This window comes from Carassius gibelio, chromosome B24 (assembly GCF_023724105.1).
Source record: "Carassius gibelio isolate Cgi1373 ecotype wild population from Czech Republic chromosome B24, carGib1.2-hapl.c, whole genome shotgun sequence".
NCBI classification, from domain to species: Eukaryota; Metazoa; Chordata; class Actinopteri; order Cypriniformes; family Cyprinidae; genus Carassius; species Carassius gibelio.
Genome location: NC_068419.1, coordinates 11,052,036 through 11,065,976, shown reverse-complemented (window position 1 = coordinate 11,065,976; position 13,941 = coordinate 11,052,036). Strand labels below are relative to the sequence as shown.

The 13,941-nt window shown below is 34.2% G+C and overlaps 1 protein-coding gene across 3 annotated transcripts in view; it reads left to right on the top strand.

Annotated features, from left to right (window-relative positions):
* Positions 1-13,941, top strand: part of LOC128013375 (solute carrier organic anion transporter family member 5A1) — a 58,785-nt gene that overhangs the window by 30,756 nt on the left and 14,088 nt on the right. For all 3 annotated transcript variants that reach the window (XM_052596322.1, XM_052596321.1, XM_052596324.1), the window contains exons 3-5: positions 5,665-5,797; positions 6,352-6,563; positions 9,550-9,714. In XM_052596322.1, coding sequence (XP_052452282.1) covers positions 5,665-5,797; positions 6,352-6,563; positions 9,550-9,714 — 510 coding nt within the window. The remainder of the gene's footprint in view (positions 1-5,664; positions 5,798-6,351; positions 6,564-9,549; positions 9,715-13,941) is intronic.

The following is a 13,941-nucleotide window of genomic DNA, read 5'->3' as shown; positions in this document are numbered from 1 at the left end:
GACGATCAGAACAAGACTAAACATAATAGGTATATGTTATCAAAACATGAAGTTACATTCAATTTAAAGATTTGATTAACACATGATAACACTGCAGATGTTTGGGAAACATCTAAATGTACCAAAAGGGAATACGTAATACATGTATAAAACATAAAACAGAAAGTTAATGAATACATTCCATAGAATGCATTGTTCAAAAGAAGCCAGTGATTTGGCTTCTCTCCTGTCCTGTGTGGTCGTAAACTTTTACGACCTGCAAAAGTGGGGGTTGCAGAAACATGGCTCTCTTTGAGAAGGTTAAAGTGAGGAAAGACATTTCCTAAAGTATAAGCTTAGCACTTATACTCTTCACATAACAAGGATTAACCATTTTATGCAATCCATAAACATATTTAAAATACATATTAATAATAAAATGAAAGTAAGGAACTTATACGAAAGGTTTCCTTTGTCTCCAGTGTTGGAATGTGGTTGGGGATTTTCATTTCTTCTTTGAAGCTCGCATGGGCATCGTAAATAATTTAAGTCCAGCCAGGCTGGCGCCAGGCACTTGGTGCAAAAAGAGTTTCATTTGGAAAGTCTGAATTAAACACATGAATCGATGATCTGCATATCCGTTACATATATTAATGATTATGGATTGGCTTTGTGTGCTCAAAAGCTGTTTTGTGAAAGTCTGTCATAATGATTATTGGATAAAGAATAAACAACGTGGACTAGCATTATGAAAGTGAGAACCTTTTTGGTTTTAATATGAATAATATTCATTAACTGACCAGATTTTAAAGATAAGGAAAAGTTCAAATGAAGTTTAAGCATATGGATAGGGTTAGAAATGCAGTTGTTCTGTAACCAATGAAAAATTTACAAATTTTGGGAAAAAAAAAACACATTTTAAATCATGGGCCGAAGATCGTGCCAATACTTTATTGCAGTTAGACCCATTTTTTTGGGTCATTCCCAGTTTTTATATTGCAAAATGTGACTTATCTACCAGCGACGCTATACATCACAAAATTGCTTAATTTTTTTGTAAATGTGATGTCATATTTTACTATGTGTTTATTTCGCAATTCAGTTTTATATCTTATAATAATATATATATACTATCACAACTTTTTCATGTAATTGCATCTAAACAGTGGGACTTTATATCTCAAAGTTGGACCATATCTCACTATTTGCCTTTATTTCTTGTAAATGAGAGTATTTTACAATGTGACTTTATATTTTGTCATGTCATTTTATATCTTGTAATGTCTTATATCTTTAATGCAACTTTTTCCACATAATTGCAACTATATCTCACAGTGCAGCTACAGTATTTCTCACAAACTTTACTTTGCAATGTCATTTTATATCTTATTATAGCTTATCACAAATGTTTATATATATATATCTCACAATTGGACTTTATATTTCACAATGCAACTTTATTCCTTATTTTAAACTTTATTTAGCAGTTTCTACATTAAGGCTAAAACAGGCTTTCATTCACTCACAGCAAGCATAATCTCTTTCAGTGATGTTTGCCATGCCAAAGATTTCAAAACTGACTCACCTCAAAGTCTCGACCCAACACTTACTGATAAACTGGCATGCCTGTTTTTTTTTTGTTTTTTTTTTATGCAATAAAAATGCATCACACATTTTCGTCTTTATATCAAGGCTATGTCTGGTATTTCATTACCACGTTTTACCCAGAAAAAAAAAAATGATTCAACCTTTGTTCATCCAGAGACATCAGCTGTTTCCTGTTCCTTCTGTTCAGTAAGGAGATAAAATGAAACATAATTTGTTGCTTCTCAATTACTTTACATTGAAATAGAGATTTCACTTCATTAAGTGAGACTTTAGAGGATTTATGCCAGTCTTTCCCAATACTTATTATGTGCTCAGTGTGAGCATTTCTCATTGTTAAAGTGGATTAGTATTGAAGCATTAATGTAATGACATGCCACTCTGGTTTCACATCCTTTATAGTAAATTTCTATCTGCTTGTGCTGTGCAGTCAAATTGGAAGCCTGGTACCACAGAAGCACTAATAACATGGCTTTAATTATTAATGAATTCATGATTAATAAATTGACTGCTTCAGACTAGTGAAGTTTAGTCCTCTGTATCAGACTGATTGCTGTTTCCTCTCTCTATTTGTTAGATGTTGGCCAGCTGCTGTTTGGTTCTGTGTGCTGGACATTTCTGCTTTGGGCTGATAAGAGCATTTATCACCAGCTTTTGTGCTTTTAGGAGTAATTTCTCCCTTCTCCCATAGTCTCCAGGGGTATTTTAGAAGAACATGTTATTTAATTAGGCCATAGATAAGGCTGATTGAATATTTGAGAAGTAAAAACTAATTGAGACCCCAGTGTTCCAGAGTTTGCAAAGAAAGCCACCCATGTGTATAAATGAATAGCATTACGGGAAAAGCTTGCAGCGTTATTTTCCTCTGCTCACGCTTTGAAATGCACAAAAGAATTATGGGAGACATGTTTCAGACTCTCTGCCATGCTATTTCTCGGCTGTGACACATTAGCTTGTAAGTGCTTCACAATGACACAGCTTGCTTTTTAAACTGATTTCTTGTGTATTTGTTGAAGGCTAAAGGCAGAATGAAAGGGTTTGTGACTAAAAGCAATCATATTACAAGCACCATACATTGACTAAACTAACAGCAAATCCGGCCATTAAATTCTCTAAAATACATATTGTATCATGTCTACATTTTTGCAATGCAGATGTTTGCGAGGTTTTATCAAACAGGACTGTGAAACAAGGACATGATGCAGAATCTGCACCAGGTGTTGGATTGTAGTGTCTTAAAACTTCAGAAAATGCAAATAATTAAAAATAAAAATGCCTTAGCAATAAATCGAATGACCCCCAAACATACTGTGCATTGTTGTTGAAGATTAGCAGTGAACTTTGCATGAATATACTTCTCATTTATGAAGTGACAGGCCTGCGTGACAAATAATTCCCATAATTATCTGTGGCATCATGAAAACGTTAAATATGTAACTAAAGCATCACTTACAAATCTTATGTGCATCTTCATCACTGTATGTTGCAGATTGTTGGTTTAATGTTTGAAAATTAAGAAATTGTATTGTAATATAAATGTTAGTACTGCAGTTTTATAGATGCAGTGTAAAATGAAATTATTTTGCAGTCTGAACAGGTGCAGCAAACCTAAAACTTTAATTTGGAATTATATTAAATCACAATATCAGGAAAAATCACAATAAGATTCTTTTCACAAATTGTGCAGCAGTCCTACACTCTTAAAAAATAAAAGCGCTTAAAAGGTTCTATACAGCGATGCCAAAGAAGAACCATTTTTGGTTCCACAAAGAACCATTCAGTCAAAGGATCTTTTAAAAACAAACTCTTTCTTACCTTTCCATAATTTGAAGAACCTTCTTTTGCCACAAAGAAACTTTTGTGAAACAGAAAGGTTCTTCAAAGGTTAAAGGTTTTTTATGGAACCATTTAGACACAAAAAGGTTCTTCAGTGGAGTTTAATTGTGATTTTATATGTACTTATTTTCCTTATTTATTTAGTTTTAGTGTGTTTTGATTTTCTTTTTTAATGTAGTATAGCTTAATAAAAGCAGGCATTGCCAGTTTTATCAGTATTGGACAGATTTTAGTTTCAGCACATCACAAAAAAAGAGAAGAAATTAACCAATACATTTATTTTATTCCAACCAGAATCATCTCACACTGTAATGGTATAGTGTCCAAACTCATAAGTACGAATTTCCCAGGAAGACTTAAAAGCAGCATAATATGTAATCAAGCAAAAATCGGCCTCTCCTATTTCACTGTATGATCATCACCCATTGCTAAATATGGTTCAGAGTGTGAAATATCTTTCCCCAATGTCATGCCGCTCTGCCTGTAATGTGCAAGTGTGTGTGTGTGTGTTAGATTTGGCTCATTCTCTCAGGTCTAGCTTTAGAGGTCTCACGTAAGGACAGGAGACAAGAGTCTAAGCCAACATAGTCCTGTTTACATCAAATAAAAAGTGACTTATCTGTCTCCCTCAACATGTTTGTACTTGTGTTATATAACCCGGCAGGCCTTTGGCCAAACCTTTCCCCGTCCTGAGACAGATTAGAGATTAGGCCTAGTTTTGTTGCTGCACCTGCCTCGGTTCTGTGTGAGCTTCTGGCTGGATCAGAACCAGTTTGGCAGCCGCTTGGGCCATGTGGAGGCGGAAAGAGTCCAATGCTGCTTTCTGTGAACAGACGCAAACAGATGACTGTAGGGATAATGATCTCCCAACAGTACACACATCCCTCCAGCCTCAAAAGCAACAACACAAAAGGAATCGAGCCTTGCATATGCACCTGTCCATGTCGAGGATTAACAAATGCCGCTAAAGTCCCTTTTAAAGCTATAGTCAGTGCACTCTGCAGTCATTTATGGTGTCACCTCCAGGCTATTTCCAGTCATGCGAGTACATCTTGTATCTACTTAAATGGATAAAGGCTGAAATCTCCAAAACTGTTGGCTAATCTTGTTGCAGTATTAAATAAAGTCACTAATGTGTTCGGACAAAACTCATATTATACGCTTTAGTTTCTTGAGGTCTACCATATACTTGGTAACAATACTAAACATCCATTAAGTTATTTTTATAAAATACTATTGACAAACATAATGTGCATAAACTAACTAAAAGCAACCCAAGGAGTCAGTTGGTTTATGTTGGTCACACTTATACCGGTGATATACCGGTAGAAATTTGTCAACTGGTGGAGTTTTTGGACTTCTCATCTATCGCATTTGATTATACAATGTAGCATTTCTTATTTATTTGTTCAACCGTAGTTTTTTGTTGTTGTTGTCCTATTGCTTGTAATTTATTTCTTATTTTTATTTAATCACTGACTATTTATTTGTATTCAAAGAGGTTGAGTAGCATTAGCTTTTTGTGATATTGACACTGATGACAAAAATTGCAGTTTTTTTTATTTGGGAGTCAGTTAGATTATATTGGTCATCTTGAATGTTTTTTATTTAATAAAAATAACCAGCTTATAATGTGTCATTTATTAAACGTTCAAACTGCATGCCGTTTCTCTAAATTCATAAAAAAAATAACTAGCTCATATGAGTAATTTTTCAGAAAACTTTCTGCTGGAATGCACTGGTGGTTCTGTATTTAGTTTTTTATATTTCATAAGAACTCATAAGTGTCATTGTTCCACAATCAGACTGCACAGGTCATGCAGTATATTTTTGATTTGCTAAAAATAATCTTGGAAAAGTCATTGTTTTATGGGAATCAGACTACACTGGTCATGCTGCATGTTGTTGATTAACTAAAAAAAATCGACTACATTTCTCTTATCTGTTTTCTAACTAATGTTCTGTGTCCTCCATATAATGTCATATCTGGTGTATAAACAGAGCTGCAAGGCAGTTAGAAAACTGCTACTAATACATGATGTTCTTTAACTAAGTGGAAGCATGACGCACTGTTAATGATTTAGCTCTCCATGCTCTTCATCATCTCAATGTGAGTCAAGAGTGGCACTGAAAGTGGAAAGAACAGGAACAGCTTTAATCAGACGTCCTGTGAAATGAAAAAATAAAATGATGACGTGGTGTACAGAGCGTGGTTTGTAATGTGTGGTTGTTTGTGTCTTTCAGCTATTATGTATGTGATGGGGGCTCTGGGGCCAGCTGCAGGGTACCTGCTTGGAGGCGTTCTGATCGGCTTCTACGTGGATCCCAAAACCAACATCAACATTGAGCAAAGTGATCCACGCTTTGTGGGTAACTGGTAAGATCAGTTCTGCATCAGAGTGTGTGTAACTTCATTCCAGTCTATGAAAGAATAACATATACTTTTACCACTTTTTGAGTACATTTTACTAAAAAATGGAAATCTCCATATCAGTTCATTCATTTCTTTCCAGCCTTTGATAGAATTTACCAATTTCTAAAAACATTTAACCAAAAATAACACTGGAAATGCCCATTTTAGTGAATTTATTTCATTCCAGAATTTGAAAGAATAACTAATTCAGTTTTTACCACATTTTACTGCATGTAAAACTGGAGATCCAAATTAAAAAAATAAAATAAAATAAATCATTTCAGCCTTTAAAAGCAAACATACATTTTATTTGAACTACTTTCTGAGCACATTTTTCTAAGAATAAAGCTGGAGGTTTTAATTCATATATTAATTCCGGCCATTAAAAGAATGGTGTAAATTAAATTTGACCACTTTTTGAGCACACTTTGCAAAAAATTGATCTGATTCATTGTGTTTGTTCTGTAAAGATCAAACAAAAGCCTAATTATCATTAATCCATGTTTCTCTGTTCTTAGGTGGAGTGGCTTCCTGCTCTGTGCTTTCGCCATGCTGTTGGTCATTTTCCCCATGTTCGCTTTCCCTAAAAAGCTGCCCCCTCGTCACAAAAAGAAGAAGAAAAAGCATGGGGTAGACAGCACCTCTAATGATGATGACGTCCTGAAAGAGAAATCCAACAGCAAAGGCCAGACTGTGGCATCCTCTATGGGCTTTGGGAAGGACATCAAAGGTGTGTATCTGATAAAGGTCATGTGATAATACACACTACAGAAACCGTGCATGTACACCTTGAAGACATGGTTATTTCTGTCCTCAACACATTCTGAGAAATCATCAGCATTTCAGTCATAATATTGAAAACCTTATTGTAAAACTCCTTCACTGCAGATTGATCGTTTAAGGGGTGATTGTGTGATTTAAAGCAAATGCTTTCGTTAAACATCTTAGAGTACAGTTATTATAAAGACAGTCCTGTGGGGTTTAGTGTCCTTCTCGGGACAGGATGTGAACCTGCAGTCTTTCAGTTATCAGCCGAGACCTTTGACCATTAGGGTTTGTCCCGCTCTTATTTAATAACACCGATGCTGGCCACTTCTGTCAGGAGATTTTCAAATGCTGCTATAAAAACTGTAGATTGATGATCAAGCTTAAAAAGTTATAAATGGACACTGCGTAAACTAGCAGAAGCTGCTTTTCATTATTCATCTGGGAAGAGCATTAAAGACAATTCTGCCCCCATCATCACTAATAAGGTCCTGTTTATTACCAAACTGCAGTTACTCTGCTTCTAGGAAGTTGAGGAAATACCGCTGACACTTTATCTGAGAGTTGAAGTTTCTGCTTTACAACAAAAAATAAAGCAAGTAATTAAATAAGATGAATGTTTAAAATAATAATAAATATAAAGTGAATATAAAGTCAACATCCAGCAAAGTTTTAAATCTGAAAGTGTACTGTGTATAAAATTATTCTCTCAAAAGAAATAGTTGACTCTGAATCATTGAAATCAGTCATTTTTTAAATGAATCCCAAGTTGTTTTATGTTGACGTTCGCTCGCCCACTTGTTGGGTCTTTTCCCGTTGGTCTGAATGAAAATGCAAATTCATTCTTTGCCACTAGGTGCGGCTTTTGGAGCGGTACAAATTGTGGTTTCCCCAGTAACGCTGTACAAAAGGCAGCACTGTGCTTATAAACGCTGCTTTATTAGGCATTAGGCATAATGAAATGATAACGAGACCAATCGCCGCAGATTAGCATCACCTAAAGGAGGGGTTTGGAAAAACAAATTGTTGAGCAAAACTTTTGGGATTCGTTGAGGAATAAGGTAACCTTACACCTTACACGCATGTTAGCCTGTTGTTGGGGTCTACCAAAACCAAAATATGAACCTTTCATTACCTATAGCAGGGCCACTTTAAATTAATGTTGTTGTTTTTTTTTGTTTGTTTTTTTTTTGTTTTTACTTCCATGTAAAGATATTTAAAAAAGTATAACAGTTTTTACAAAACATTTCAAAATTGATAATAATAAGAAGTATTTTGTGAGCACCAAATCAACATCTCTCTAGAGCTCTAAATGATCATGTGACAATGAAGACTGGAGAAATGGCTGCTGAATATTGCCATCAAAAGAATTATTTACTTAAATTAAATATATTAAAACCTAAAATTAAATATATATTATGACTTCAAAATAGAACAGTGTCAATTGAGTGGTATAAATCTCATTGCTATTCTCATCACACTGTGTCTAAACTGTATCCAGATAAGTGGCAATTATTATTTGCCTGGAGAGACTTTTGTCCCGCTTTGACAAATATACACAAGTGACTACAATCAAGACAAGCCTTGTTCTATAAACCCACTGTAACCTACTTCCATTCCCCCCAGCCTGCATGTGTTTGCATAACTAGGCTTTCCACATTTCAACTGTTCTACAATGCCTTACAGTAGGCTAGAGTAGTTTCTGAGACTTCGATGTAGAGAGAGACAAGCTGTTTTATTCATAAGTGGGTAAAGCTTCTAATCTGGCTGGCTTCTATATCTCTCCTGTCAGTCCCATAGTTCCCATAGATGGTATGAGAGTTCAACCTTCAGGAGCAAATTAAAGTTTGATCATAGTTCATTTACCATGGAAACATCGCAACAGCGTTAACCTGCTAATTAAAAGAGGCAGCTTTGTTGGCCATGAAGCAATTGGCTAAAACTTATGGGATTTAAATAGATTAAGCGATGAATCCAGTAGAGCTGTGGAGACACCATGTTTAGGTTTAGCTATCTTTACCCTATTAGAACAGCAAACATCTGTTAGTATGGATTACGACTGGTTTGAGACCTTATAATGGGGAAAAGAAAGCGGGTCGCGTCTGTCACCACAAGCACATCTTGAAGACAAATTAGCATGAAATTAAGTTTATTTCATTTTATAATTTTTATTATTCTGTTATTTATTTTTAAAAAATCTATTTTTTGATGCACTGTTTATTGGTACTATGCTGGTTATTGGCCTATATTATAGTTTTTTTTATTTATTTTTTTTATCTCTTTTGGTATTGAATATATATCTACTAATATTATACATTAATGCTTATTTTCTTTATTTTGAGATTTAGATTACCTTTTCTATCATCGCTCACTTGAATGTATTTAAAAGCACTATTAATTTGTGTCTAATGTAATTTTTAGCAAAAGACAAAATTAATATCCATTTATCTTACTGAATATTTTAAAGTTTATTTGTAGCATTCAAACTGATTTTAGTTTTTTGCATTCCCTTTTATATGGCACTGGTATGGTTAAAAATGCATCTTGAATTTTTATTGATCTAAGCAATCATAGTGGCACAATACATCACATTTTTTAACCCTTCTATTAAGCAAGGACTAAACAGAAAATAAATATTTTTATATTCTTACAAAATGTCTTTATAAAAAATGTCTTGTAAAGACATACGATCATCTAACACTCACTTAAAATTAGTATTTAAAAGTACTAATAATTGAACTTTTAAATGAATTTTTTAGCAAACGACAATATGAATATCTATTTATTATACTGCATATTTTAATGTTGTAATGGCTTATATCATAGTTTTTAGTATTTAATTTTTCTCTATTTATTTAAATAAAATATTACTGAATTTTTATGTAGGCCTTTTAACGGTTATTAGTATTTGCAGTTGCTGATGCAGGTTTTTTTTTTCTCTTATTGTACAGACCTCCCCAAGGCTGCCATAAGGATCCTCAGCAACATGACATTCCTGTTCGTGAGTCTGTCCTACACGGCCGAGAGTGCCATTGTCACTGCTTTTATCACTTTTATCCCCAAGTTCATTGAGTCTCAGTTTGGAATCCCTGCCTCCAGCGCCAGCATATACACAGGTACATGTTTACATCATAACAGTAAATGTTACATTAATTTATTTCTCCTTAACACCTTTTTACACATGATTTCTTGTTTAGTCATATCACACATTGCACATGGTTCGCACTCTTTTCCTCACATTACAGAACATGTGTTAAAAGTGAAGTGTGAAGGCATGCGTGATATTTTTTTCACCGCTCATATTTGATAGCTACTATATAAAGCTGTATATGCTAACTTTATATGAGTCTCAAGATACCATTAAAATGTAATTGTTGCTCAGCTACATCAACCCTCAAAATAATTGAAACTTAAAATGTGAAAATAATCCATCTCTTTATAACCTTTATATTAATATTATTACTGTCAAATCGATCAATCGCAATTAATCACATCCATAAATAAAAATCTGTTTATATGTGTGCACTGTGTATATTTATATGTATAAATAAATGCACACACATGCATGTATATATTTATATATGTAATACATACTTATGTATAATATAAATCATGTTAAAATATATATGTAAAAATAAATATATTAGAATTATGTAAATATTTCCTGTATGTGTGTGTGTATTTTGTATGTATACAGTACACACACATTTTGTAAACACAGACAAATACATTGGATGCGATTAATCACGATTAATCGTTTTGAATGCACTTATTAATATTAATAATGTCAACCTTTGTCGTACAGGTGATTTTAGGGCTCTGTAGAATATTTAAATGCAATTAATTAAATGTTTTTGTAAATTTTTGGGGTTTGGGAATTTTTACGTTTACTTGCTAAGTAGTCTTTGTTTAAATATGCACATTAATAATAATGGCTTTTCCAAATATGAGCAATAATAATAAAGTGGCGTCTCAGTGATTAGTGTCTGTGTATGAACTAGCAGGGTTCTGGTTAAGAGTTATTATTGTTGCCCCTAAGCTTGTTGCCAGGATACAGGGAGAGACACAAATTAATGCTATGGTTGCTATGCGGACTCTTTTAACTGTGCTTGTGTGTTCTTAGAGTATAACAGGAAAACAACTTTTTGGCTATCAGCATATAACCCTCATGCATAAGGTCTCTCCTTCAAATAGAAACGAGTAAAATGTTCTCTGATTTAAACCTTGCTGAAGTCAGAGCGTTCACACAGGCCTGAATGTTTTACACATCAAGAGATGCGAGCAGTTTGTCGTTTTTGTGCTGTTTCTTCAGTAACGGCTGCCAAGATTTCCTTTAGCCTATACGACTGCAGTTGCAATAAACTAGAGATGGACAAAAGACAGATGGTATACCGTAAAACAGAAAACTGAGGCCAGAAAGCCTCAGATCTACATTTATTTCCCAGCTTTCCTACAAATTAATTCAGTTGTAAATCACAGCTCAACAATGTCTTCAACAGTGTTCCTAGGTCACCTATAAGAATGTCCATGTTGTTCCTATAGAGGCATTAAAAACTGTGTACGATGTTAATCAAAATACATTTAATTAACCTAAGTGTAGACTGTTAATGGTTAATAAGTTAATGTGTGATCACAGAAGTGTGTATATCAACTATTTTACTATGGCTCATCCAGTCTGATTTAGAGCTATAAGTATCAGCTTTAAAAAATGAATTTTTTTATTTGTGCTGAGTTTCTAAAATAAAGCAATAGTCACAATTTATTTTTTTAAGTGTTTATTTGTTTGTTTGTTTTAAAAATTCTATAGTTTATATTTATTGTAAGTGCTGTCAAATTAGTAATTGTGATTAATCGCACCAAAAAATAAGTTTTTGTTTATATACTATATGTATGTGTACTGTGTTTATTTATTACGTATATATATATATATTCACATACAGTATATATTTAGAAAATATTTACATGCATATACATTTGTATATTAATATTATAATATTTTATATTATATATAAATATATTTAATATATAAACAGTATATTTTCCTTAAATATATTCATGCATATGTTTGTATTTGTATATACATAATAAATACACACAGTAAAAACTCCCATTATGTAAACAAAAACTTTTATTTTGGATGTGATTAATCACCATTATTATAATAATTATAAATATTATAAATAGTGCTGTCAAATTATTAATGTATAAATTAATAAAAAATATTAATGTTATTTAATGAATCTACTGTTATTATCAGGGGTGAACATAAACGGTACACAGGTGCGCATGCGCAACCAAAATTAAAAATGCACTGTGTAAATAAGTTCATACTGTTTTTTGTGTACTGACATGATTGACAGCTGTTAATGCACAATCATCGTTTTGGATCGACATACTGTAATGCTGTATAAGATTTCTATTCAAAATGAAAGCATAAATCTATTCTATCTGTATATACATCTATATATATATATATACACACACTATGGTAGGGTGAGTACCAAATCTTTTGAATTAACTTTGAATAACTTTTAAATTATTATTACCATTTTATTTTACTTTATTTAATTAATATTAACCATCAGAAAAAGACAAAAAAAACTGTTTGGCCAAATAACATTTGTCTAAGTGTAAGTCATTTGCAACACAGTAACGCAGTATTGTAGAATGTGCATCACAGGTGTGTGTCTATATTTTATTGTGCCATTAAACGAGACTCATTTAATCATAATTAAAGTGGTCATTTGACGTTGCTAAAAAGAACATTATATGGTGTAATGCAGTGTGTTCATGTGGTTTTAAGGTAAAAAAAAACATAATTTTCCACATAATGTACATTATTGTTGCTCCTCTATGCCCCGCCTTTCTAAAACGTGTAGAATTTTACAAAGCTCATCGTTCTGAATAGCGAGGTGTGCTCTGATTGGCCAGCTATCCAGTGTGTTGTGATTGGCAGAATGCCTAGAGCATGTGACTTTAAATATGAAAATGTACTTACAGGCTTTGAGTCAGAACACCAGGCATTGTAGGTTCAGAAAACAGTCCTCCATTAAATACGTTGCAAACACTTTCTAATCTTGCCCTCATTTGGACAGTAGTTGTTTCACTTTCACAATGAAACACAGTGTCTCCATGACATGGCAGCAGCGGCAGCAACAATACTACAGCGAGAATCAAAGTTACTCCTCATTTCTTTGCATGAATATTTGTCCGGTGTTATGCAAATCTTCCCACATAATGACATAGACGTGCAGGCATGTTTAAACGAGGCGTTTTAAGGGGGCATGGATGAGCCTGAACTTTTTTAAAGAATATCTCTTTGGGTTTGAGACTTTAGTCTTTGGAACTTAAGGGATCTTATCTATGCACGAACAGCTTGTAACACTCCAAAGAGAAAGGAAAACTTGAAATTGCATCATATGACCCCTCAAGAGTTAGAACTGTCTGTTTATTAACAGCGAAACAGAGGCTTAATAACAAAGTGTGTCTTTGTGGATTTCTTGACTATTTTTATTCCCATGCATCTCACTGTGTCTTCAAGTCCATGTGACTTCAGACAGCACTAATGACAGCGAGAAAGAGAGAGAAAGAGAGAGGGTGTGCGAGAAAGATCTGTCAGTGGGCTGTGGTCATTAACACCCTGCTTTGCTCCAGCTTGTGGCCTACAGGAATCATTGTATGTCCCATGCTGCCCTCCTCCTCAACACAGACGCAGCTCTCTGCCAGCTGTGCATGCAGCCGGGGCCGAATCTCCCAGGACATCCTCTCAAGGAGACTTTCTCTACTCTCCTTCTAGACACACTGAGAGTTTGTGTGAATAGTGCTTGTTTCTCCTTCTCCTTTCATGACAGGGAGGTGTTCCTGACGCACTTCTGGCTAAATATAGCCCAGAGGAACACAGTGTTGGCTTCACACAGCCGTGGCTGTCTCACGAACAGGCATTCTTACCACCTTGTCAGGTTGGAAGGGTATGTGTGTTTATCCACGTGTGGGTGTGTGAGCATTTGATGAAGTGTAATGAAGTTAGGTGTAATCAGCTTGAAGTCTACTGCCATGGATTTCCTGGCTAGTTTATGCTAGTTTGGTGCTAGTCTATGGGATTAGATCTCTGCCACAATTCTGCGTGTGAAAGGGACTGTTAGCACACGCACGTTTTGTGGAGAAAATGTTTGTCTTGCAAAGAAGAAAGTATTTTGAGTGCAAAAAAATCTAGTTTTTGGATTCGTGCAAATCTTCTCTTTTGCATGTGCAATGTTTCACTAGCTTGCTCACCTGATGCCCACCCTCAGATAGCCCCTGGTAGTAGATTAGATTAGATCTCAATTGACGACCATTCAAAATTA